The sequence below is a fragment of the Mobula hypostoma genome (genome assembly GCF_963921235.1).
Source record: "Mobula hypostoma chromosome 30 unlocalized genomic scaffold, sMobHyp1.1 SUPER_30_unloc_3, whole genome shotgun sequence".
NCBI classification, from domain to species: domain Eukaryota; kingdom Metazoa; phylum Chordata; class Chondrichthyes; order Myliobatiformes; family Myliobatidae; genus Mobula; species Mobula hypostoma.
The window spans coordinates 81713-105619 of NW_026948160.1; the positions used below are offsets into that span (position 1 = coordinate 81713).

Genomic DNA, 23907 nt, shown 5'->3' on the forward strand with positions numbered 1-23907 from the left:
GACCAGTGTCTGGCAGTTTTCGCAGCGGGAAACTGCCTTCACGACTGGGGGAAAAGATGCTGCCAGGGATTCAGGGCCAGAGCTTGCGATTCGGCCTGAAGCTTGTGCCCAGGCAGTAGCAGATGAACAATGGATCGCCCAGTCACCTCCAGTGGGAAGTAACTCGCCTTGCAACTCTTCAAAAGAGCCGACAACAGGAACAAACTTTCTTTCAAAACTGAAAGCTTGCCACCTTGCTTTTTTCACTCTCTCCTATGAAGCGCCCCACCCCACCCGGCCTCTCTCCCCCCCCCGCCACCCATCCTTGAACCCATAAAAAATACTTGAAAACACTGGCACCACAAAGACCTTACACAACTCAAAAATACAGTGAACTTCAACGTTCTTAAGGCTAGACTGCAATATACTAGAAAAATAACGAGTCTAAGTGGCAATGTACTTCACATTATACTTATTGAATTAGTTTACGAGGAGGCTTTGGGTCTGAACAGGAAAATCAAGGGTCCTGGCTCTATCTTTGAAGCCTCAGACCTGACACAGTAGTGTAACACTCTCTCTCTTCACAGCTGCTTCAGAAACGCTATTTCGGGGATTCTTCCTTCGGCCTGGAAGAGAGCACAGTTAAAAGCAGAAGACAGGTTTACTGAACAAACTAGGGAGAGATGCCTCACAGGCGACAACGCTGAGGAAAATTAAAAGCCACTCCACGTTCCGTCGGCGTCCAGCTCCGATTCCCCACTCTGGTGTTGGCTAGCTTCCCACTCTGCGGCAGAGGCTGGCCGGGGGGCGCTGGGGGTGATCGTCGAGCCCTGGGCATACCGTACAGAGAGGTGTGATCATCATCAAGTGTAAAAAGTCGGCCCCTCAAGCCCGCCTCACCATTTAGTAGCATCGTGGCTAATCTTGCCTCAGGCCTCGTGTTCCCTCAACTGGCCAATCTTTCAAACATTTACCTCCCCCCTCTTTAAATGCCCCCCCAAGTGATTCATCTCTGCAAACATGCAGGCTAAAGAATTCCAGATTTTCACCCCTCGCCCCCACCGAGATATTCCCACACAACTCAGTTTTAAAACAACTGTCCCTTAATCCGACACTCTCCCACTGGTGGCACCTGTATCAGTAAGATCAACCCTCGTTTTAAACTCTGAAGGCCAGTCACCCACAATGACCATAAGACGCACAGAATTAGGCCATTCTGCCCATCGAGTCTGCTCTGCCATTTTATCATGGCTGATATATTATCCCTCTCAACCCGTTCTTTTCCCTGGTTAGAGAAATTCCTCCTCATTTCTGTTCTAAATGGATGTCCCTCTATTCTGAGGCTGTGCCCTCTGGTCCTAGACTCCCCCACTATAGGAAACATCCTCTCCACATCCACTCTATCTGTGCCCTCTGGTCCTAGACTCCCCCACTATAGGAAACATCTTCTCCACATCCACTCTATCTGTGCCCTCTGGTCCTAGACTCCCCCACTATAGGAAACATCTTCTCCACATCCACTCTATCTGTGCCCTCTGGTCCTAGACTCCCCCACTATAGGAAACATCTTCTCCACATCCACTCTATCTCAGTCTTTCAATATTCAGTAGGTTTCAATAAGGTATCCTGCCACCCCCCCCCCCCCGATTCTTCTAAACTCCAATGAGTCCAGGCCCAGAGCCAAATACTCCTCATACGTTAACCCTTTCATTCCCAGGATCATTCTTGTGAACAACTTCTGGATCCTTTTCAAGACCAGCTCATCATTTCTTAGATAAGGGGTCCCAAAACTTCTCACAATACTCCAAGTGCAGTCTGACCCACACCTTATAAAGCCTCAGCATCACATCCTTGGTTTTGTATTCTAGTCCTCTCTACTTGAAAGAGAAGTGATACTTCCCAGGGCTGGATTGTAACTCAGCCATAAGAAACAGCTCACCCAAAGGAGAGAGAATTACCCTCGCGCACTCACACACTGAACAGCTGAATTCGACGGACCAGCTGGGTTTTACCCGAACCAGCGGACTTTTGTGGGTAATTTTGGTTTCCATTTCTGGACCCTTTAATCAACTAACCTTGAGCTGTGTGAAGATGTGTGCGGCCTGATTAAAGTCCCACTCATTGTCTTGCAGACATCTACAACACAAAAGAAACAATTAAGAGACGTCACTGAGGAAGAGTTGGTTAAACAGTTTGGGGTGGCACCACGACACAGTGGGTAGTAGTTATTACAGAGCTGGCATCCCTGGTTTAACCTGTGACACCATCTATTTCCAAATTTACTAACCATACCTTCTATCTTCTCATCCAAAACATCTACACAAATCAACAAGAACAGCACCAGCACCACTAACCACAGACCTCAAGTCCAAGAAACCTTCGACCGTCACCCTCTGCTTCCTACCACTGGGCCAGTTATGAATTTCGTCTCGGCCTGAAGCGTCCACCGCCATGGATGTTGCCTGACCCCCCAGTTCCTGCAGCACTTTGTGTGTGTTACTCTGGATTTCCAGCATCAGCAGGATCTTGCGTGCTATCAATGCAGTCGTGACGACGGACCTTGGGCCGAATTGTTGACTGTTTAGTCCTCTCCATAGATGCTGCCCGACCTGCTGAGATCCTCCAGCATTTTGAAACACCCTCTGGTCCTACACCCCTCCACTACAGGAAACATCCTCTCCACATCCACTCTATCTGTGCCCTCTGGTCCTAGACTCCCCCACTATAGGAAACATCCTCTCCACATCCACTCTATCTGTGTCCTCTGGTCCTAGACTCCCCCACTATAGGAAACATCCTCTCCACATCCACTCTATCTGTGTCCTCTGGTCCTAGACTCCCCCACTATAGGAAACATCCTCTCCACATCCACTCTATCTGTGTCCTCTGGTCCTAGACTCCCCCACTATAGGAAACATCCTCTCCACATCCACTCTATCTGTGTCCTCTGGTCCTAGACTCCCCCACTATAGGAAACATCCTCTCCACATCCACTCTATCTGTGCCATCTGGTCCTAGACTCCCCCACACCAGGAAACATCCTCTCCACATCCACTCTATCTGTGTCCTCTGGTCCTAGACTCCCCCACTATGGGAAACATGCTCTCCAGATCCACTCTGTCTGTGTCCTCTGATCCTAGACTCCCCCACTATGGGAAACATCCTCTCCAGATCCACTCTGTCTGTGTCCTCTGGTCCTGGACTCCCCCGCTATAGGAAACATCCACTCCACATCCACTCTGTGTCTTTCAACATGCAGTAAGTTTCAATGAGATCCCCTCTCCTCCTTCTAAATTCCAGTGGGTACAGGTCCAGGGCCATCAAACACTCATACATTCCCGGGATCATCTTCCTGAAACTCCTCTTGACCCTCTCTAACGTCAACAGATCTTTTCTGAGACAAGGGGCCCAGAATTGCTCGTGATACTCCCAGTGCGGTCAGACCAATGCCCTACGCAGTAGAAACACAAGAGATAATGCAGTGCTTGAAATCCAGAACACACATTTGACTGGTAGCATTGCCACTGTCACACGATGTTGTGCCAAATCTTAACCTAACCCTTTTCCCCCGCATAATCTTCCATCTTCCTATCGTTCATGTGTCTGTCTAAAGGCTTCTTAAATGTCCCTATAGTGTCCGACAATCCATCATTCCTAGCAGGATGTCCTACTCTCTGTAAAAAAAAACTTCACCCGACATCCCCCTATACTTTCCTCCAATCACCTTGAGTTATGCCCCCTTGTATTAGCCTTTTCTGCCCTGGGGAAAAGTCTCTGGCTGTCCACTCGATCTATGCCTCTCATCATGTTGTACACCTCTATCAAGTCACCTCTCAGCCAGAGAGCGGAGTCTTAGCTCGCTCAACCTATCCTCGTAAAAACACACTCTCTAATCCAGGCAGCATCCTGGTGAATCTCTGCACCTTCTCTAAAGCTTCCACATCCTTCCCACAATGAGGCAACCACAACTGAACACAATATTCCAAGTGTAGTCTAACCAGGGTTTTATAGAGCTGCAACATTACCTCATGTCTCTTGAACTCAACCCACTGACTAATGAAGGCCAACACCCCATCCCCTTTCTTTTTTTTTTATTTTTTTTAAATTTTATTTTTATTTGGATAAGGAATTCACAAATATCATGTACTTTTTTCACACATATAACCTTTTCCATTTTTTTATATGTATAAAACTATAATTATTTACACATTCTTAAGTACACATTGAGATGATATAAAAGGAAATTAGACACTTAAATAGTTAATTATGTATTGCTGTAATTCTAATCTATTAGGCCAAGTAATGGTATTAGTTGTTAAGAAAAATAGTAATAATAGTTTCCATACAACTCTTCTTGACCATTTCCACTGGTCCAAAATGTTGTATGTAAGCCCATGTAACAACCATTGTAGGTGTTTATATCCCAATTTGTTCGTGCTTGCTCCTGCCCGCAGACATAATTATCCAATCCCTATGTACTTATTTACTTAATTTTTTCATTTTTTTATCCCTTTCCCAAATCTTTCCCTTTACTTGTGTTAATTCTCTATTTTCCAAAAGAAAACAAAAAAAAAGACATTTAGACTAGGGGTGCTTACGTTAGCAATATTACTGTGTTGATGAGAAGAGCAGTATAAATCATTAGGAGAGTCATCTAAAGTCTGCTCGCATTGGGGTTATATATTCAATCCATTTATTCCAGATTTGATAAAATTTTTCTTTTTGAATTCTCAGGGAGTAAGTCAACTTTTCCATTTTAAATATTTTCAAGATAATTTCGTGCCAATCTTCTAATGTAGTTGGTATTGGCTTTAGCCATTTTCTAGTGATTGATTTCTTACTTGCCGCTAAGAGGGCCTGCAGCAACTTTATATCTTCCTTCTGTTCAAGAAACAATATGTGCCCCAAATAGAGCGTCTCAAAGTTCAGAGGTATCTGGGACCTAAGTACCTTAACTAATGTTCTATGAATACCTTCCCAATATAGACTTAATTTAGGGCAATCCCAGAAAATATGAAAATGATTTGCCTCCTTGGAGCCGCACCTTCTCCAACACATCACATTTGTATCTTTATATTTTTCCTGATATGGGGTCTTGAAGTATCTTATAATGTTTTTCCAACAATGTTCTCTCCAAGTCAAAGAATTAGTCGAGGACCATTGAAAGCTGCAGATTTTCTCCCAAGCCTCCTCTGAAAGTACCAACCCCGCTTCTTTCTCCCACTTCTCTTTAATATACAGTGTATTTACCTTTTCAGCATGGGAGTGCATTATATAATCGAGAAACTGATTTACTAGGTATTGAACTGCAAGCCGAATTCAGAATCTTAAAAAATACTCGTTCTACTGTTGATAGGTCTGTATATCTACAACTCTGGTTAACATAGTTTCGTACTTGAAGGTACCTAAAAAAGTCATTGTGTTCTAGGCCATGTTTGTCCTGCAGGATTTGGAAACTTTGTAATACTCTTCTATCTATAAATGAGAGGTAGGTTGTAAGACCTTTCTTTATCCATAGCTCAAATCTTTTATCTCCTCTGTTGGGAAGGAATTCGGTATCATATGCACACCATCTAAAGAGTTTTAACATGTTATTAATTCCACATGAATTAACCACTTTCTGCCATACTTTTAATGTAAGATTTATCCAACTGTTTTTAAATTTTTCCAACTGGGCCATCAATCCTTTGTCAGCTATTGAGGCCTGTCGAGGAAAACTATCAACTAATCCAAATTCTATTTCCTTCCATCTAGCCTTATATTCCCTATTACACCAATATAACAGAGGGGTTATCTGTGAGGCATAAAAATAATTTCTCAGGCAAGGAAGAACCATACCTCCTCCTTCCTTCCCTAACTGTAAGGTGTTATATCGAATTCTAGGTTTCTTTCCTTGCCAAATGAAGCCGGAAATCCATTTGTCCCATTCCCTGAATTGATTATCATCCACCTCCACCGGTAAAGTACGGAAAAGATACAATAACCGAGGAAGAACATTCATTTTCCCCATCCACCTTTTTAACCACCTTCGTCCATTGATGGATCTACAGACATGAACCCTAAGATCCCTCTGTTCCTCCACACTGCTAAGAATCCTGCCATTAACCCTGTGCTCTGCCTTCGAATTCAACCTTCCAAAGTGAATAACTTCCCATTTTTCTGAGTTTCCCTGGCCTCACTGGACTTTGCTTCCGACGTTCTGCTCTCCAGGGTTCACAGACCTCCTAGCCTGACGCCCCAAGAAATCGCTACCCCAGCCCTCAACCAGCAACTTGCTCAGGCAGATTCGGCAACTGGACACGAGGCGGATGCCTGACTTGCCACGGCTTAACTTCAGCAGCACAGGTTGATAAGCAAGAGGCACAAGTGTCGGCAAACACAAAGCCTCCCATCTATCAGCTTCCAAGATAGCCGGGAGGTGCGATTATTCAGCTCGGTGCTGATTCTGAATTTGGATTTCAAAGGGCTCATTGTGGTGAAAAGGTCAGACCCTGCCTGGCCTGACAACCTGTAAATTATTAGACACATCAAGCTGCAGTTGTACTAGTTTTACAGTGCACTCTGCTTCAATGGGCCTCACTCACAGATAAGCAGAGCTTCATTGCTTTCAACAGCTCTGTAATCGGTCTCATTCCTTTACCATTTCCTAATACCTCGCAGACTGTGGTTCTGCAGATCGAGGCCTAGGTTTTGTGCAGCCCAATACATAAAAAATACACTAAAATCACAATAAGGAATTCATATATAAATGTAATCCAGTAGTTCATGTTTGCATGGCGAAGGGACGAAGCTGTCCCTTGAGTATTCAAAGTGTACCTTTCAGGCTCCCATGCCTCCCCCACCCCTCGCAATGTGACGATGGAGACCGGGGGAGGGGGGTCTGAATGACGGATGCCACCTTTTTTGGAGACATTGCTTCGATGTTGGGCAGGCTATTGAGTTGCAACCCGCTGCAGGTTTCCCCCAGTTCAGCGTTCACTGTTTGAGGACCCTGTCCCTACTAATGCCGCGAGTGACCGGCTCTGGGGTGGAAGAGGGGAAAGGGGTTGATGCCTGCGTCAAGTCCATCCGTCCACGCTGCCTGACGCAGATTCAGTTGTGCATCACGTGTACGGTTTGCGCTAACAGCCAACACAACCAGGGGTGTGCCGGGGGCAGCCCCCAGGGGTGGGCACACATTCTGGCGCCAGTGTAACACGGCCAAAGTGCTGGGCAGAACAAGAGCAAAGCAACCCCTCCCCCTCCATTCCTCTTCTATCCCCCACTCTGGTCCAGCCCCTTCCCTTTCTCCCACGGTCCACTCTCCCCGCCTCTCAGAATCCTTCCCCTCCAGCCCACCTGACCTTCCATCTTGTCCATCCCCACCCACGCCTATTTTCATCCTGGCGTCTTCTCCCTCCCTCTGCAGCCCAGATGAAGGGTCTCGGCCCGAAACGTTGACTGTTTACTCTTTCCCATCGATGCTGCCTGACTTGCTGGGTTCCTGTGTGTTAAGTAACAAAACAAGCCCGTTTGTTGTCTCCCACTGCCACACACAGACAGACAGACAGACAGACCTGCAACTCCAGAACAGGCCTCTGGGCCTCAAGTCTCTGGCCAAAAGGCTTCAACTTACGACCGACCTTTAATATTGACTGCAGAACAGCCAAAGGCAGGACCCCGGATACAATTCCCAGCACTTCAATTTTAGTCCAGCTTTACAGCAGCTACAGTTTCTTTTTGCTTTACAACTTTTGTTTGCATCGACTCAACTGGTTATTGTCTAACAGGCACAGAGCCTCAGGAAATTGTGAATAATCACACCTTCAGATATTGAGTCACAGAACATTACAGCACAGTAACTGGCCCTTTGGCCCATCTATTCTGCTTCGTCCCATCGACCTGCACCTGGACCCACCCCCATCCACGTACCTGCCCAAACTTCTCTTAAACATCGAAACCAAACTCACATCCACCACTTGCTCTGGCAGCTCGCTCCACATGCCCGCCATCTCCTGAGTGAAGAAGTCCGTCCGTCCCCATGTTCCCCTTAAACATTTCACCTTTCACCCTTAACCCATGACCTCTAGTTGGAATCTCAGTAGAAAAAGCCTGTTTGCACTTACCCTATCTATACCCCTCATAATTTTGCATACCTCTATCAAATCTCCTCTCAATCTTCTACATTCCCGGGAATAAGGCCCTAATCTATTCAACCTTTCCCGATAGCTCGTCCTCAAATCCTGACAATTTGGGAACGAATGATTCCCACCCTCTGCTCTGCCCAATCCCTAGTCCTGGAACACCACAGTACAGAGACAGGACCTTCAGCCTATCTAGTCTATGACCAGCTATTGTACTGCCTCGTCATCCTCCAGTGACCAATTAACCTAGGACTGAGAGGGGAAACCAGAGCACCCGGGGAAAATCCACGCATTCCACAGGGGTCCTTACAGAATGGTGCACGCTGAACCCAGAGCTGTTATAGCGTCATGGCACCTTGGCACTCATTGTAAGAGACGCTCAGACAGGTGAGGGAAATGGAAGGATATGGACATTGTGTGTGCACAAGGGATTAGTTTAGTAAGCCATATGGTTATTAAATTAAAACAACAGGAATTCTGCAGATGCTGGAAATTCAAGCAACACACATCAAAGTTGCTGGTGAACGCAGCAGGCCAAGCAGCATCTATAGGAAGAGGTACAGTCGACGTTTCAGGCCGAGACCCTTCGTCAGGACTAACTGAAGGAAGAGTGAGTAAGGGATTTGAAAGCTGGAAATGCAAACCATCCTCTGGGTCACCCCCCCCCCCTTGTCTTTCTTCCCGGACCTCCTGTCCCATGATCCTCTCGTATCCCCTTTTGCCAATCACCTGTCCAGCTCTCGGCTCCATCCCTCCCCCTCCTGTCTTCTCCTATCATTTTGCATCTCCTCCTCCCCCTCCAACTTTCATATCCCTTACTCACTCTTCCTTCAGTTAGTCCTGACGAAGGGTCTCGGCCTGAAATGTCGACTGCGCCTCTTCCTATAGATGCTGCCTGGCCTGCTGCGTTCACCAGCAACTTTGATGTATGTTGGTTATTAAATTAATTGGTTCAGGACAACATTGTGGGTCAAAGGGGTCTGTTCCACAAGAGAGGAACTGATTTTCGACGACCTCACTGAGAAACTGGGAAACTGGGACAAGACTGAAAGCCTTGTGCTAGCCGTATTGGACGCTGGAGACGCAGGAAGGCACAGTCATTATGTGTCATTTCGTTTCCTGATTCAGTAAAGTGCATTAGACAGCAGCTAATGGGGCAATTTACACCTCTGCTCCAGGGGATTATCTCAGCAGTTACCACAACTGGATGTGCAAATGACAGCATTGGGGAGAGTGATAACTGGAGCCTGGAGTTAACGGCCCTCACCACAGCAAATTTGCAAACCTTGAGATACCGATCAGTCATTGTGTAGGTGGGTCTGTCACATACACTAAATTATGACACCAAAGAGAGCACAGTTGTAGTCTGTGTATGCTCCCCTCTTTTTGAACTACACATATACAGTATAGTTTATAATTCAGTTCAGCAAGGGCATTAATATACACAGTATTGTGCCAAAGTCTGAGGCATATGGATATAGCTAGAGTGCCTGCAGAGTACTGTAGTAATTTTATGTATTGCACTGTACTTCTGCCACCAAAATAAAGCAAATTCCCTAACTTGGCACTCCTCCGCTGCCACCTGTCCCACACCCCTCCCATGGCACCCCACCCTCACTATTCCCAACACCCTTTGCTCCCGCCAGATTTACAAACTCACTCTCCGCTCTACACTGACAAATACAGTGCTGTGCAGAAGTCTTGGGCACGTGTATATAGTTAGGGTAGGAAGATTTTTGCACAGTACTCTGCTTCTGAGAAAAAGGCGGCCGATCTGCCATTGACGAGTTGGTTAGCGGGGGATATATAATAAAATGCACAAATGCATCCATGGAATTGGTATTAGGAGATGTGCCCCAAGCGCGATTGAGGAGATCCGGAAATATGTTGCGAAGGAAATGCGTACTCCTGACGTCTGCGTTGAAATGAGGCTGTTTGGGCTAAAGGTGGAAGGAAGATTCCAGACCACAATCGTGTGTGTTGGTCTGCAATATGTCACAGAGATAAGAACTCCCCTGACAAACTACACACCAGTAACCTTTCTAACTGTCGCGTTGTTCAAAGGTTCACAGTCAGTCAAAGTTGATGAAAAATAACAAATGGTTTAAAAGAAAAACAGCAGCTTGAAAGATCTTAAAACCTTTCTTTTATAAAATGGGAGCCAACACTGTAACACTCACTTCTGTGACCACTCTATGTTCATGCCGGATTGCAGGGAGAAAGCCTGCAGCATTTCCTGCTGCGGGGCGGTGAGGGTGGGCACGGGACTGCTCGACGGCGTGGGCGCCGGCGTCACAAAGGCCTTGCGGATCTCTTCAGTGGTCGCGTTCCTGATGAAGAGCTGGTCGTTGACGATGCACAGCCTGAGGAAAGCAAATGCGACAGAGGAATGAGTGCCCACAGTCCAAAGGTGCCACGGGCAGGTTAATTAGTCCTGTTAGAATTCATCGGGATTGTCGGGGGGGTTACTGGGGGGTGGGCGGCGAGGCTCAAGGGGCCAGAAGGGCTTCTCCACGCTGTATGGCTAAATAATAAAACACTTTCCTCCCAATTAAAACCACCAATAAATGTAATGAAATTGTAAAAATATAATCAGTGTCTACAGGTGATACCATCAAAGCATCGACCATAATGTTTCATTAACTTGCCGAGTACCTTTACTTCTGTGGTACATATTGCAAGTTCTGATAAGGCCTGCGCTCACTCACCAAAGAAGCGATGGCTTGTGATAACTCGAGCTTGAGTACTGGAAACATGCACTGGTGTGGGGCTCGGGGGGCGGGGGGCTTGGGGAGACAAGGGCGTCTTTGCAAACTTACCCTGTGTTCCCAGCAGGCACAGCAATGAACACCCTCGAGAAGGCCCTCACTGATTCTCTGGATTTGCTATCGACTGTGGATAAATCAAAAATTAAAAATTTTTTTTAAAAAAAGGAGATGGCTTACAACCATGAGAACTTGTTTAAAAAGTCGGCACCAAGTCAAATTACAGTTATCGCGTTTACGCACCTTCTTTGAAAACTCCATGTATGGTGAAACAGAGCAGTGTATTCTGAAACAGAAAGGCAAGGTCACCAATTTGCATGGGAAATTATATGCTGCAAGGTTTAGAAAGCAGAAGTTAAGAGCCCCAGGGCAGTAATGCAGGCAGCCACTCTCACAACATTGGCAGAGAAGATTCGATGGTCAAATTCTATTCCTATGTCTTACTTTATCGGATGAACACCCGAATTGCCATGCCAGAGAATTCCACGAGCCAAGAGCTGGTCAATAGGGTTAGTCTAGATGTTACACCAACACCAGTGCAGTTACGGTGGACTGAGGACCTGCTTCGGTGCGGTGTGACTCAGCTTGGTTGGTGGGACTGGTTCTTGAGCAGGTACAGTGTGGGTTTAAGCCTCACTCCAGACATGAGCATAAAACCACAATCTTCTGCACAGACTAGATGGGCTGAAGGGCCTGTTTCTGTGATGTACTTCTCTATGCCTATGCAAATACTGGAAATGCAGAGCAACATACAAAATGCAGGACGAACCTCAGCCCCAGCTTCTTCCTACTTCCTTTCCAGTCCTGACCAAGGGTCTCAGGCCGAAACATCGACTCTTATTTCCCTGCCTGACCTGCCGAGTTGCACCAGCACAACTGGTGGGGCTCTGAAGATTCTACAGGTGCGGGTGAAAGCCAGGGGCCTTGTCTGTCCTTTAGCTGAAAGAGATCCTGACTTGCCTGCTCTGAATTTTTACTCCTTGACCATGATCTCCACTGCACTGTTATTTAGCGGAATGAGTGCAAATCGGCTTATATTCCCAACATTACTATGCCCACTACACTGAAAAATATCTCGCTAGCTATGAAATGTTTTTTTGTTTCTGTCAGATGTACAGACAGCGGCCACTTTATTAGATACCCCTGTACACCTGCTCGTTAATGCAAATATCTGATCAGCCAATCATGTGGCAGCAACTCAATGCAGAAAAGCATGCAGACATGGTCCAGAGGTTCAGTTGTTCAGACCAAATGTCAGAATGGGGAAGAAATGTGATCTAAGTGACTTTGACCATGGAATGATTTTTGGTGCCAGACAGGGTGGTTTGAGTATCTCAGAAACTGATCTTCTGGGATTTTCATGCACAATAGTCTCTAGAGTTCATCATCACTCACATATGTCATGAAATTTTTTTTTTGTGGCAGTAGTACAGTGCAATACATAAAATTACTACAATACTGTGCAAAAATCTTAGGCACACAGGCTATATATATGTGTCTAAGACTTTTCCACAGTTCTGTATGCTTAGTGTAATTTACAGTTTTTAGGTATTACGATATACTGCTGCTGCATAACAACAAATTTCAGGACACATGCCAGTGACTTTAAACCTGACTAATTCTCAGAAAACAGCCGGAGCACACAAATCCTTGACAGAAGTATGGAGAGAGCTGACCAACCGGTTTGCAAACTAAGCCAGGTAGCTCTGACTAATGCATCATCATCATGAATTTCTCCAACAAAACAACATAATCTGGCCCCTACTCAGAGCACAAAAACCCGTCATCAGTTAAAAGGTCAGAGTACACCGACAGACGCCAAGAGATAAAAGCAGCACGTGACTGAATTTTGTAAAGATAAGGCAGGACAGAGACTGAGGAAACAAGGAAGATAAGGCAAGGCACAGTGTACAGTTATAGAGTCATAGTCAACTACAGCACTGAAACAGGCCCATCGGCCCATCTAGTTCATGCCAAACCATTTAAACTACCTACTTTCACTGACCACAGCCCTCCATACCCCTACCATCCACATACCCATCCAAACTTCCCTTAAGTGTTGAAATTGAGCTCGCATACACCCACTTAGGCAGGCAACTCCTACCCCACCCGAGTGAAAATGTTTCCTCTCATGCTCCCCTTAAACATTTCACCTTTCACCCTTAACCCTAGCTGCAGACCCACCCAAAAGCCTGCTTCCATTTACCCAGTCTATACCACTCTTAATTCTGTATACCTCTATCAAATCGCCTCTCAATTTTCTACCCTCAAAGGAATAAAGTCCTAGCCTATTCAATCTTTCCTTATAACTTGGGTCCACTGCTCCCGGCAACATCTCCTGTCTTCTCTAACACAGAGAATACAAAATTTCTGTGTATTTTTTCAACTTTATTCACACCTTTCCTGTAGGTAGGTGACCAAAACTGCGCAGAATACTCCAAATCAGGCCTCACTAATGTCTTACATAACTTCAACATAACATCTCAGCAAGCAGTCGCCGAGCCAGTAGCACTATGATAATATTCTGTGCTGATTAAAGGTGGCCACTCACTACCAGCTTGTCAGGGGCAATGGGAATACAAAAACGCTGCAGACGCTGCACCTCCAAGAGAAAAACAGAAACTGCTGAAAAGACTCAGCATCTGCGGGAAGAGAAACAGGGATGAAGATATTAACCGTTTCCCTTCCCACAAATGGACCTGACCTTCTTTCCCCCAATTGCAGCAGTATTTTTCATTCAGTTACAGGCCACTTCTCTGTGTGAAGAATAGACTTTAAAGCAGGGGAGACCGGGTCAAAAACTGACATCAAATACAAGAACAGATTCTTCCACCGGTAACTCCTTGGTGTTTGGCCTCAGCGGTGATCAGCTGCTGGAAACGATGGAAACGGCAGCTTCCTTGCCAAGTAGCACAGAACAAAAGCAGAATGCATTTTTCTACAGGGCCACCACCAGGTGGACATTGACGCAGGCCTGAAATTTGCAAACACACAATATCCATTCTGGAAGCAGCATCTCAAATGTCAGGTCCTCCCCAAGCACCTTACAGGAAATCTTCCAGAACAACTTCCCTCTGTCCTCCCCCCCCACCCATTCAGAAGGTAGTTAGAATCTGGATCGCTCTGCCTGAGGGGGGTGGTGAAAGAACAGAGTCTTCACAACAGGAATTCTCTGGATGGTGGACCAAGTGTTGGTACACAAGATGAGTGCGGTGAGCACAGACCAGACGGGCCGAATGTGCCCAAGGTTCTTTCGGGAAAGGGGCAGCCGAGCAGTGCACCTGCAGAGCATTGGTCGGAGCTCAGTTCACTGTGAACGGTGAAACATTGTACGGAAAAATTGAACCAAGTGCTTCACTTACCGTCTGCGCGCTGACGTCCACAACGAAGGACGCTATGTCATGCTGTGTCTTTGGCAGCTCGTTGAGAAAAGCAACCACGTTTAGTCTGGTGTGTTTCAACAACCTCGCTCGAAGTGCTGGGAGCAAAGCAAACAAACAAATGCATTAAAAACAGACGACCTCTGCTCCAATCCGCACGGTTATCCTTCAGGAAGGGTAAACATGTACAATGATCTGTGAGGATGGCACAGCAGTGTAGCAGACAGCACATCACTTTACAGTGGGGTTCGATCACCACCGCTGACTGGATACTCTGCCTGTGACCATGTGGGTCTCCTCCCTCACTCCCCAGACATCCGGTTAGAGTTAATGACTTGTGGCCGTGCTACTTTGGCACCGGAAGCATGGCAATGGTTCCCAGCTACCCGGCACAATCCTCACTGAATTAATTTGACACAAGTGATGCACTTCTCTGTATGTTTTCAACAAACAGGTGACAAATAAACTTTAAAATCTTGTGAAAACATAGCTTTCCACTGTAACAATCTAACAATCATAAATCAATTACCAACTGACAGTGGAATGTCTGTACTTGCTGGAGTTTAGAAAAATGACGAGGGTGCAGGGGAATATCATTGAAACCCATCGAATATTGAAAGGCTGAGATAGAGTGGATGTGGAGAGGATGTTTCCTATAGTGGGGTGTCTAGGACCAGAGGACACAGATAGAGTGGATGTGGAGAGGATGTTTCCTATACTGGGGGAGTCTAGGACCAGAGGACACAGATAGAGTGGATGTGGAGAGGATGTTTCCTATAGTGGGGGAGTCTAGGACCAGAGGACACAGATAGAGTGGATGTGGAGAGGATGTTTCCTATAGTGGAGGAGTCAAGGACCAGAGGACACAGATAGAGTGGATGTAGAGAGGATGTTTCCTATAGTGGGGGAGTCTGGGACCAGAGGACACAGGTAGAGTGGATGTGGAGAGGATGTTTCCTATAGTGGGGGAGTCTAGGACCAGAGGACACAGATAGAGTGGATGTGGAGAGGATGTTTCCTATAGTGGGGGAGTCTGGGACCAGAGGACACAGATAGAGTGGATGTGGAGAGGATGTTTCCTGTAGTGGGGGAGTCTAGGACCAGAGGACACAGATAGAGTGGATGTGGAGAGGATGTTTCCTATAGTGGGGGAGTCTAGGACCAGAGGGCACAGATGGAGTGGATGTGGAGAGGATGTTTCCTATAGTGGGGGAGTCTAGGACCAGAGGACACAGATAGAGTGGATGTGGAGAGGATGTTTCCTGTAGTGGGGGAGTTGAGGACCAGAGGGCACAGATAGAGTGGATGTGGAGAGGATGTTTCCTATAGTCGGGAAGTCTGGGACCAGAGGACACAGATAGAGTGGATGTGGAGAGGATGTTTCCTATAGTGGGGGAGTCTAGGACCAGAGGACACAGATAGAGTTGATGTGGAGAGGATGTTTCCTATAGTGGGGGAGTCTAGGACCAGAGGACACAGATAGAGTGGATGTGGAGAGGATGTTTCCTATAGTGGGGAAGTCTAGGACCAGAGGACACAGATAGAGTGGATGTGGAGAGGATGTTTCCTGTAGTGGGGGAGTCGAGGACCAGAGGGCACAGATAGAGTGGATGTGGAGAGGATGTTTTCTATAGTGGAGGAGTCTAGGACCAGGGGGCACAGTCTCAGAATAGAGATGAGGAGGAATTCCTTTAGCCAGAAGGTGGTGAATCTGTGGAACTGATTGCCACAAACAGCTGAGGCCGTCATTGGGTGTATTTAAAGTGGATATTGATTAGTAAAGTGATAAAGGTTATGGGGAGAAGGCAGGAGAATGGGGACGAGAGGGATAATAAATCAGCGAGGATGGAATGGCAAAGCAGACTTGAAGTGCCGTATGGCCGAATTCCGGTTCCTATATCTTAGGGCACGGGGTTCCCAACCTGGAGTCCACAGACCCCTCCGTTTCTGGTAAAGCTCCATGACATAAGCTTGGGAACCCCTGGTCTTAGGGTCTTATCTTTATACCCTGCATACCGCTCCCAATACAGAAGCAACACTCACAAAATGCTGGAGAAACTCAGCAGGCCAGGCAGCATGTATGGAAAGGAGTAAAGAGCTGACATTTTGTTTCAAATGCATGGGACTGAAGAAGATACTGCATTCATTTCCACAGATCTTGCCTGACCTCCAGCATCTTGTGCATGTTTCTTTGAACATTCAATTTGTTTCAATGCAATCTCCCCCCCCCCACCATTCTTCTGAATTACATTGAGTACAGGCCCAGAGCCATTAACCCTTTCATTCCCGGGATCACTCTCCCCCTCTGGACTCTCTCCAACATCAGCACATCGTTTCTCAGATCAGGGGCCAAAAACTGCTCACAATACTCCAAGTGCCCCAACATTTACATCTTTGCTTTTATATTCCAGACATCTCGAAATGAGTGCTAACATTGCATTTGCCTTCTTCATCATCTGCAAATTAATCTTTGGGGAATACCGCGCATCGGATCGGAGTAACAACATTTTGTTCTCCTTTACACTTGTGTACTGGAAATGACATGAAACAACCTTGAATCTCGAAGGATAAGCTATTCCAGGCCAAAGATTCCAGTTTTTGTTCTGGAAGTCTGGGAAAGAGTGCTGAGACAAGGATCAGGTTAAGCCCAGCTTTATGAAATGTGTGAACATGGTCTCAAAGGGCCCAGGAGGTCAGTTTTTGCTCTGCTATCAATGCTGTCATGTTGCATTCAGACAAGGACAAACAATTTTGCAGGCAGCAGAAACACAAGAGATTCTGCATCTGCTGGAAATCAAGAGCAACACACACAAAATCCCAGGCAGCATTAAGAAATTTGTCCCGGTCAGCGGCTTCCAGGGAAGGGAAGAGGGGGAAAAGATGCGAGAAGCTTTCTCAAACGTATTCTTATCAAGCGATAGATTGTAAAGGCAGATTAGGGATTGTGCTATTCTGGCTACAAAAGGCAGATAAGATTGCAATGAATTTTATACAAATATAACCTCTGAAAGGATGGATTCCAAAGCAGCTTTTCAGAATGCACAGAGGTCGGTTTAGAAAGTGAGGCCAGATACACTGGGTTAAAATGAAACTCAGTTTGAGAGCAAGTAGAAGTGGACAGACGGACCAGACAATGGGTATTAGAATCCTTGTGCTTGATTTGGATCACTTTGTCTTAATACTCCAGGCCCTTTGAAGCCAAATGACTCAATTCAAACAAGGACTGAATGAATAATACTGATTGTTCTTCTCCCTGTTTTGTTTGAACCACCATCACATGATCAGGGTCAACCCCAACCAGTTAAACAAATTCCTTTTAACACAAAATTAAAATTATTAAATACTCTGCAGGCCCAGTATTTATTTAGAGACACAGTGAGCAACAGGCCCTCGCTGCCCAGCAAACCCACACCCCGATTTACCCAATTATCGCAGGCAAATTTAGATACAGCGCGGAATAGGCCCCCCGGGCCGCTGAGCCTCACTGCCCAGCAAACCCACATGCCGACTGAATCATGGGACAATTTATATTGGCCAATTAACCCGCTACCCAGCACGTCTCTGGACTGTGGGAGGAAACCGGAGCATCCGGAGAAAACCCAAGTATTCCACAGGAGAACATACAGAGGACACTGGGATCGAACTCTGAACTCTGACTCCCCGCGCTAACCGCTACACTACCGTGGCACCCTGCGGAGAAACAGTTAACAGAAAATACTCCGCGGTTAGTTAACCCTTGACAGGACATCAAATATGCTTTTTGACCTGCTGAGTACATGCAACAATTTCTGCTTTTAGCTCCGACTTGCAACATCTGTTAGATTGGGAGTGAAAAGCAGCCCGAAAGCTGGTAACTATCCCGCTTTATCATTCAGCCAACGTGAAAGAAAATGCTGGGGAAACTCAGCAGGCCAGGCAGCATCTGCGGGGGGAGATCTGCTGGCAATGGGTCGCAGAAAGCAAATGCCAGCCATTTCTCTTTCCACAGCTGTCCGGCCTGTTGAGAATTTACAGTTTTAACTGTCGACAGCCTCTCCACTGAATATCAGCAGCTCAGTCCCAACCTTAGAAACACACACAAAGTGCTGGAGAAACTCAGCAGGTCAGGCAGCATCTAACCCAAGGTCCTCTTAACCCTAGAAGATTGCTTTAAACAAAAATAGATTCAGAGTTGAAAAGTATTTCCAACAACAGACAATTACTTCTGACTTCTACTGCACCAGCAATCATGGCAAGTCAAAACAAAACATGATAAAATGCATCTTACTTGGATCTTTCAGTTTCTTCACATTCCTGCTTTCTTTGAAATACTCTCCCAAACTGCTCCTGTTTAGAGGCAACACATTTTTGGCATTAACGTTTGACTAAAATAGTTGGCTCAAACATATTTCTTCATTGTAGCTCTATTGATATGCACTCAGTGGCCATGTTGTCAGGTACCCCGTGTCTTATAAAGTGCCTACTGAGTGTACGTTCATGGTCTGCTGCTGTAGCCCATCCACTTCAAGGTTCAATGTGTTGTGCGTTCAGAGACGCTCGTCTGCACACCACTGTTGTAACGTGTGGTTATTTGAGTTACTGTCAGCTTGAACCAGTCTGGCCATTCTCCTCTGACCTCTCTCATTAACAAGGTGTTTTCACCCACAGCTCACTGGCTGTTTTTCGTTTCTCACGCTACTCTCTGTAAACTCTAGAGACTGTTGTGCGTGGAAATCGCAGGAGATCAGCAGTTTCTGAGATACTCAGACCACCGTCTGGCACCAACAATCATTCCACGGTCTAAGTCACTTCTTCCCCATTCTGATGTTTGGCCTGAACAACAACTGAACCTCCTGACCATGCCTGCATGCTTTTGTGCGTCAAGTCAGCTGATCAGATACTTCCATTAACGAGTAGGTGTACAGGGGTAGCTAACAAAGTGGCCAGAGCATGGGTGCGGCTGCAGTTTCATCTAAGGAGCTTTGCGCGCTCTCTTTCCCCCCTATGACACTCCAAGGCATGGTGTTGTGAAATGCGTCAGGATCTGCTGAGGCCTTCTTTACAAGAGTCACACTGTACAGAAATCACCACGTTGACTCCAAACGTCAGCTCTCTGTCTGGCGGCTGGTGGATACTTTGCTCACTCGAGTGTTAGTGCAGATACTTCAGAATTATTGAGAGGTAGCCGCAACCCCACCACTCACCTCAGACAAGACTGCAAACAGCCTTTGGGTAAAGAACAAGATCGTCCCCAGATCACCTCTTGCTCCTCATCTTAAACCCAGAGTGTCATGGAGCACTATAGCACAGAAACAGGCCCTTCAGCCCATCTACTACATGCTGAATGGTTAATCCGCTTCACGTCCCATTGACCTGCACCCAGACCGTGGCCACTCTCATTTTAAATCCATAGTGTCATGGAGCACTACAGCACAGAAACAGGCCCTTCAGCCCATCTTGTACATGCTAGATATTATTCTGCCTAGTCTCATCAACCTGCACTTTGACCATAACCCACCATACTGCACCCCCCCCCCACCCCCATCCACGTGCCTATGCCACCAACACTGAGAACAGTTTCTATTTACGCTTTTCAGAATGTTGCATGCCTCTATCAGGTCCCCTGTACTCCAAGAAAAATCAGCCAATCGTGTCTCTCCTCAGAACCAAAAATGCCCCTTCCAAAAAGAGAATTCTGACAGACTGTGTCATCTGGTAAGGGGTGGGGGGGGGCACTGCACATGATTGAAATAAGCTGCAGAAAGTTGTAAACTCAGTCAGCTCCATCACAGCACCGGCCTCCCCAGCATCCAGGACGTCTTCAAGGAGCGATGTCTCAAAAAGGCAGCGTCCATCATTAAGGACCCCCATCACCCAGGACAGGCCCTCTTCTCATTGCTACCATCAGGGAGGAGGTACAGGAGCCTGAAGACCCACACTCAGTGATTCAGAAACAGCTTCTTTCCCTCTGCCACCAGATTTCTGAATGGACATTGACCCCACACACACAAACTATAATTTAGTTTTTATTACTATATACATCAGTAAGACAGAGGAGATGGTGGTGGACTTCAGGAAGACTGAGCCTACACTGCTCCCTGTTACCATTGATGGTGAGGATGTGGATGCAGTGAGGACCTACACTTACCTAGGGGTGCACCTGGATGACAGACTCGAGTGGAGACCGACACAGAGACTGTGTACAGGAAGGGCCCGAGTCACCTCTACTTTCTGAGGAGACTGAGATCCTTTGGAGTATGCCGGCCTCTACTTCACATGTTCTACCAGTCTGTTGTCACCAGTACAATCTTCTACGTGGTGGTGTGTTGGGGCAATGGCATCAACACGGGTGATGCCAACAGGCTCGATAAACTGATTGGAAAGGCTGGCTCTGTTATAGGAGTCAAACTGGACTCACTGGGGGCCGTGGTAGAACAAAGGACCCTACAGAAAATCCTGGCAGTTCTGGGCAATGTTTCTCACCCTCTGCATGCCACCTTGGCTGAACAGAGGAGAACCTTCAGTAATAGACTAAGACAACTCTGCTGCTCCAAAGAGCTCTACACGAGGTCATTCTCACCCTCAACCATTAGGCTGTATAATGAGTCAACCTGTAGCCGGGGATGTGATGACTCCCCTCCTGTCAGACTGTTTGAGGAAACTTACTTCTCTTCTAATATTTGTCTATCTGTGCACTTGTAATGCTACAGCGACACTGCAATTTCCTTTGGGATCAGTAAGGCATCTATCTATTTCTGTATTGCCATGCCGATGATATTACGCTGTAACTCTGATTGGGGTCGTCAGGCTGGTGTTGTTATTGAGCTCACAGTGGTCCAACCCAGAGCCCATCACCCCACTCACCTGGCAGGGTTCTGTGGCGAGAAGGGAATACTCAGTGAGCAGCAGGCCGTATCGTGGTAAGCATCCAGCAGCCCCTGCCTGTCCGTCGAGTCGTACACCGAGTAGTACCTGCAGGTGAGAACAGCAAGCGTCAGGGAGCGTGGGGCCGGGCTGCGGGAGGAGGTCGCACAATAACAGGATGCGTTTTGCAGTCACAATGAGACCAAAACACAGGAGCATATCCTGCCCATTCAACCCATCGTTTACTCTGCCAACTGATTGTGGCTGATTTACTTTCCTTCTCGACCCTATTCCCCTGCCTTCCCATGCCCTGACTAATCAACCTCGCTTTAAACATACCCAGTGGCTCGGCCTCTGGCAATCAATTCCGTACATTCAGCACCCTCTGGCTGAAGAAATCCCTCCCCATCTCTGTTCCAGGATGGCCTGCTGGTGCCCACCAGACCACTACCATTCTCCTCCATGGTCACCTGGCTCCAGAGAGAGACACTAAATTCAAGTAGCCCTTTCTATTGAGAAAGGAGAAACGAGAGAGAATTTTGAACCAGTGGTCACTCATAAGGGTGGTGGGGTGGGCAGTGTCTTTACAAGACGGGTGACCCCAATACCAATTACCAATACTCTTCAGAGACAGTCTGCCTGGTGTCAGTGGTCGCATAACCAGGACTTGTGATCTGCACCGGTTGCTCGTACGACCATCCACCACCTGATCCCACGGCTTCACGTCACTCTGATCGGGGGGTAAGCAGGTGCTACACCTTGCCCAAGGGTGACTTGCAGCCTAGCGGAGGGAAGGAGCACCTTACACCTCCTTTGGTAGAAACGCATCTCCACCCCGCCACCCGACAGTGGGCCTAAGCCCGGTAAGGATAACAGAACCACGGAGAGACTGGTCTTAGTTGTTTGTTTCTATACAAAGTTCACCAGCACACAAGGGTACTTACTGCTGAATGAAACGTGTTACAAGGACCTTGATTTCCTCTGTGCCAAAGTAGCTACCCTGTTAATGAAAAACAGCATATCAGAAAGCACAACTCGTTCAGAACTCTCACCATCTAGGAGGGACAGGACCCTGAGGGTATACACTCAACGTCTTGGGAACAGCCTCATCCAGATTTCTGAACCGGTGAGCACCGCCTCACTTCTTGCTGTACGTTTGCAATACTTCTTTTGTTCTTTACTCCAATTTACAGTAATTTTTTCCCGCATTGCCTCAAAACAGGAACTTCCACAACAAACCCCATTCTGCCTCTCGTGGAGGTAACATGAGCGTTTGTCACAAAATTGCCCTGCAGGTGAATAATTGAACTACATGCTGTTTAATGAGGTGCCTTCGATTTACATGTAAGTTAAGCATACAGCGATGGTGCAGGTAAATGAGGCAGCCAACTTGCAAACAACCAAATAACCATTCATTCCCTTTTGAGGGGCGCTAGATCTGAAGAAAGAAAGAATGCCCTGCTTTAGTAATGGGATGTTTTTTAAAAATCTGCTACAATGTTTAGGTTTTTCTGCCAAACTCTCAGGAATAACACCTCTTTTAGGTGACCCACGAATCAAAAGCCCAGTCAGCCCTTTCAGATGGTTGTAGACATAACTATACTTGCCCAATGTTGGTACTTTCCTTCCAAGCACGTGTTTTCTGTACCACTATTCATTTACCCTCCTTGGCAATCTCATTTCTGGATCAATTCCCATAAGAGCACAGAAACAGGCCCTTCGGCCCATCTAGTCCATGCTAAACTACTAATCTGTCTACTCCCATTGACCTGCATCCAGTCCATAGTCCTCCACCCCTCCCATCCACGTACCTGTCCAAACTTCTCTTAAATGTTGAAATCTAACCTGCACCCACCACTTCCACTAGCAGCTCCTTCCAAATTCTCACACCCACCCCCCCACTGAGTGAAGATGTACCCCCTCCCTCATGTTCCCATTAAATATTTCACCTTTCAGCCTTAACCTATTACCTCTAGTTCTAGTCTCACCCACCCTCAGTGGAAAAAGCCACCCTTCATAATTTTGTAGAGCTCTATCAAATCTCCCCTCAATCTTCTACACTCCAGGGAATAAAATCCTTACCTATTCAACCTTTCTATATAAGCTCTGAAAGGCAATTCTATCTACTTGAATTTGAGCTAAATTGCTTCCATTTCATTTGTGTTTCTCGCTCTCGATTTCGTCTCCCACAAAGACTAAATTATAAGCTGCTATTTAGACGATACTTTCTCTAATACACTCTTCTGATTTAAAAAAAGCCCGGATTTCATTCCGTTCACTCCACCTGCTCCTAAAGGCAGATCTGCATGGTATGCCTTCTCAGAAACATCAATATGTCATTGACGCCTGGCTTGTAAGCTAACAAGTTCAGCATAACCCATAGCATGTTGGAAGCTGGAGTCCAACCAGGCCCAGTTTACCGGGTAGCCAGCAAGCTGCAGACTCTATCCCCTGCAGAGCAGCCCACTCAGATCATACCTTGCACGAAGGCAGTGTGGTTGGTGTTTCCAAGTCAAAAGATATTGGAGGTGGCAGCTCATGGCCATCCTGTGAGTAGAAAACAGATTGTAACTGAGCAGTACAAGCTTACCAGTCATTAAATATTACATATTCGCTGCATCACCCAAAGCTAGCGTAAAGAAATGTGACCAACAACATCAATCGCTCAGCCCACTGAAGCCATGGCAAGTCGACCCCTACTCACTTCCATTTCCCGGATCCCAACACCTATACACCATGGATAATTTACAGTGGAAAACCATCTGACTGGCAGGGGAGAGACAATGATCATTAAGGCGGTTCTCCCAGGACGAGGCT

At 46.7% G+C, this 23907-nt stretch overlaps 1 protein-coding gene across 1 annotated transcript in view; it reads right to left on the minus strand.

Annotated features, from left to right (window-relative positions):
* Positions 1-308: 308 nt before the first annotated feature.
* LOC134341356 (nuclear RNA export factor 1-like) overlaps positions 309-23907 on the minus strand; it is an 86653-nt gene continuing 63054 nt past the window's right edge. The window contains exons 12-21 of the mRNA XM_063039219.1: positions 23569-23637; positions 22035-22090; positions 21091-21198; positions 18515-18573; positions 14230-14345; positions 11111-11153; positions 10922-10994; positions 10283-10465; positions 2055-2115; positions 309-605 (exon numbers count right to left, since the gene is read on the minus strand). Coding sequence (XP_062895289.1) covers positions 561-605; positions 2055-2115; positions 10283-10465; positions 10922-10994; positions 11111-11153; positions 14230-14345; positions 18515-18573; positions 21091-21198; positions 22035-22090; positions 23569-23637 — 813 coding nt within the window. The 3' untranslated portion in view covers positions 309-560. The remainder of the gene's footprint in view (positions 606-2054; positions 2116-10282; positions 10466-10921; positions 10995-11110; positions 11154-14229; positions 14346-18514; positions 18574-21090; positions 21199-22034; positions 22091-23568; positions 23638-23907) is intronic.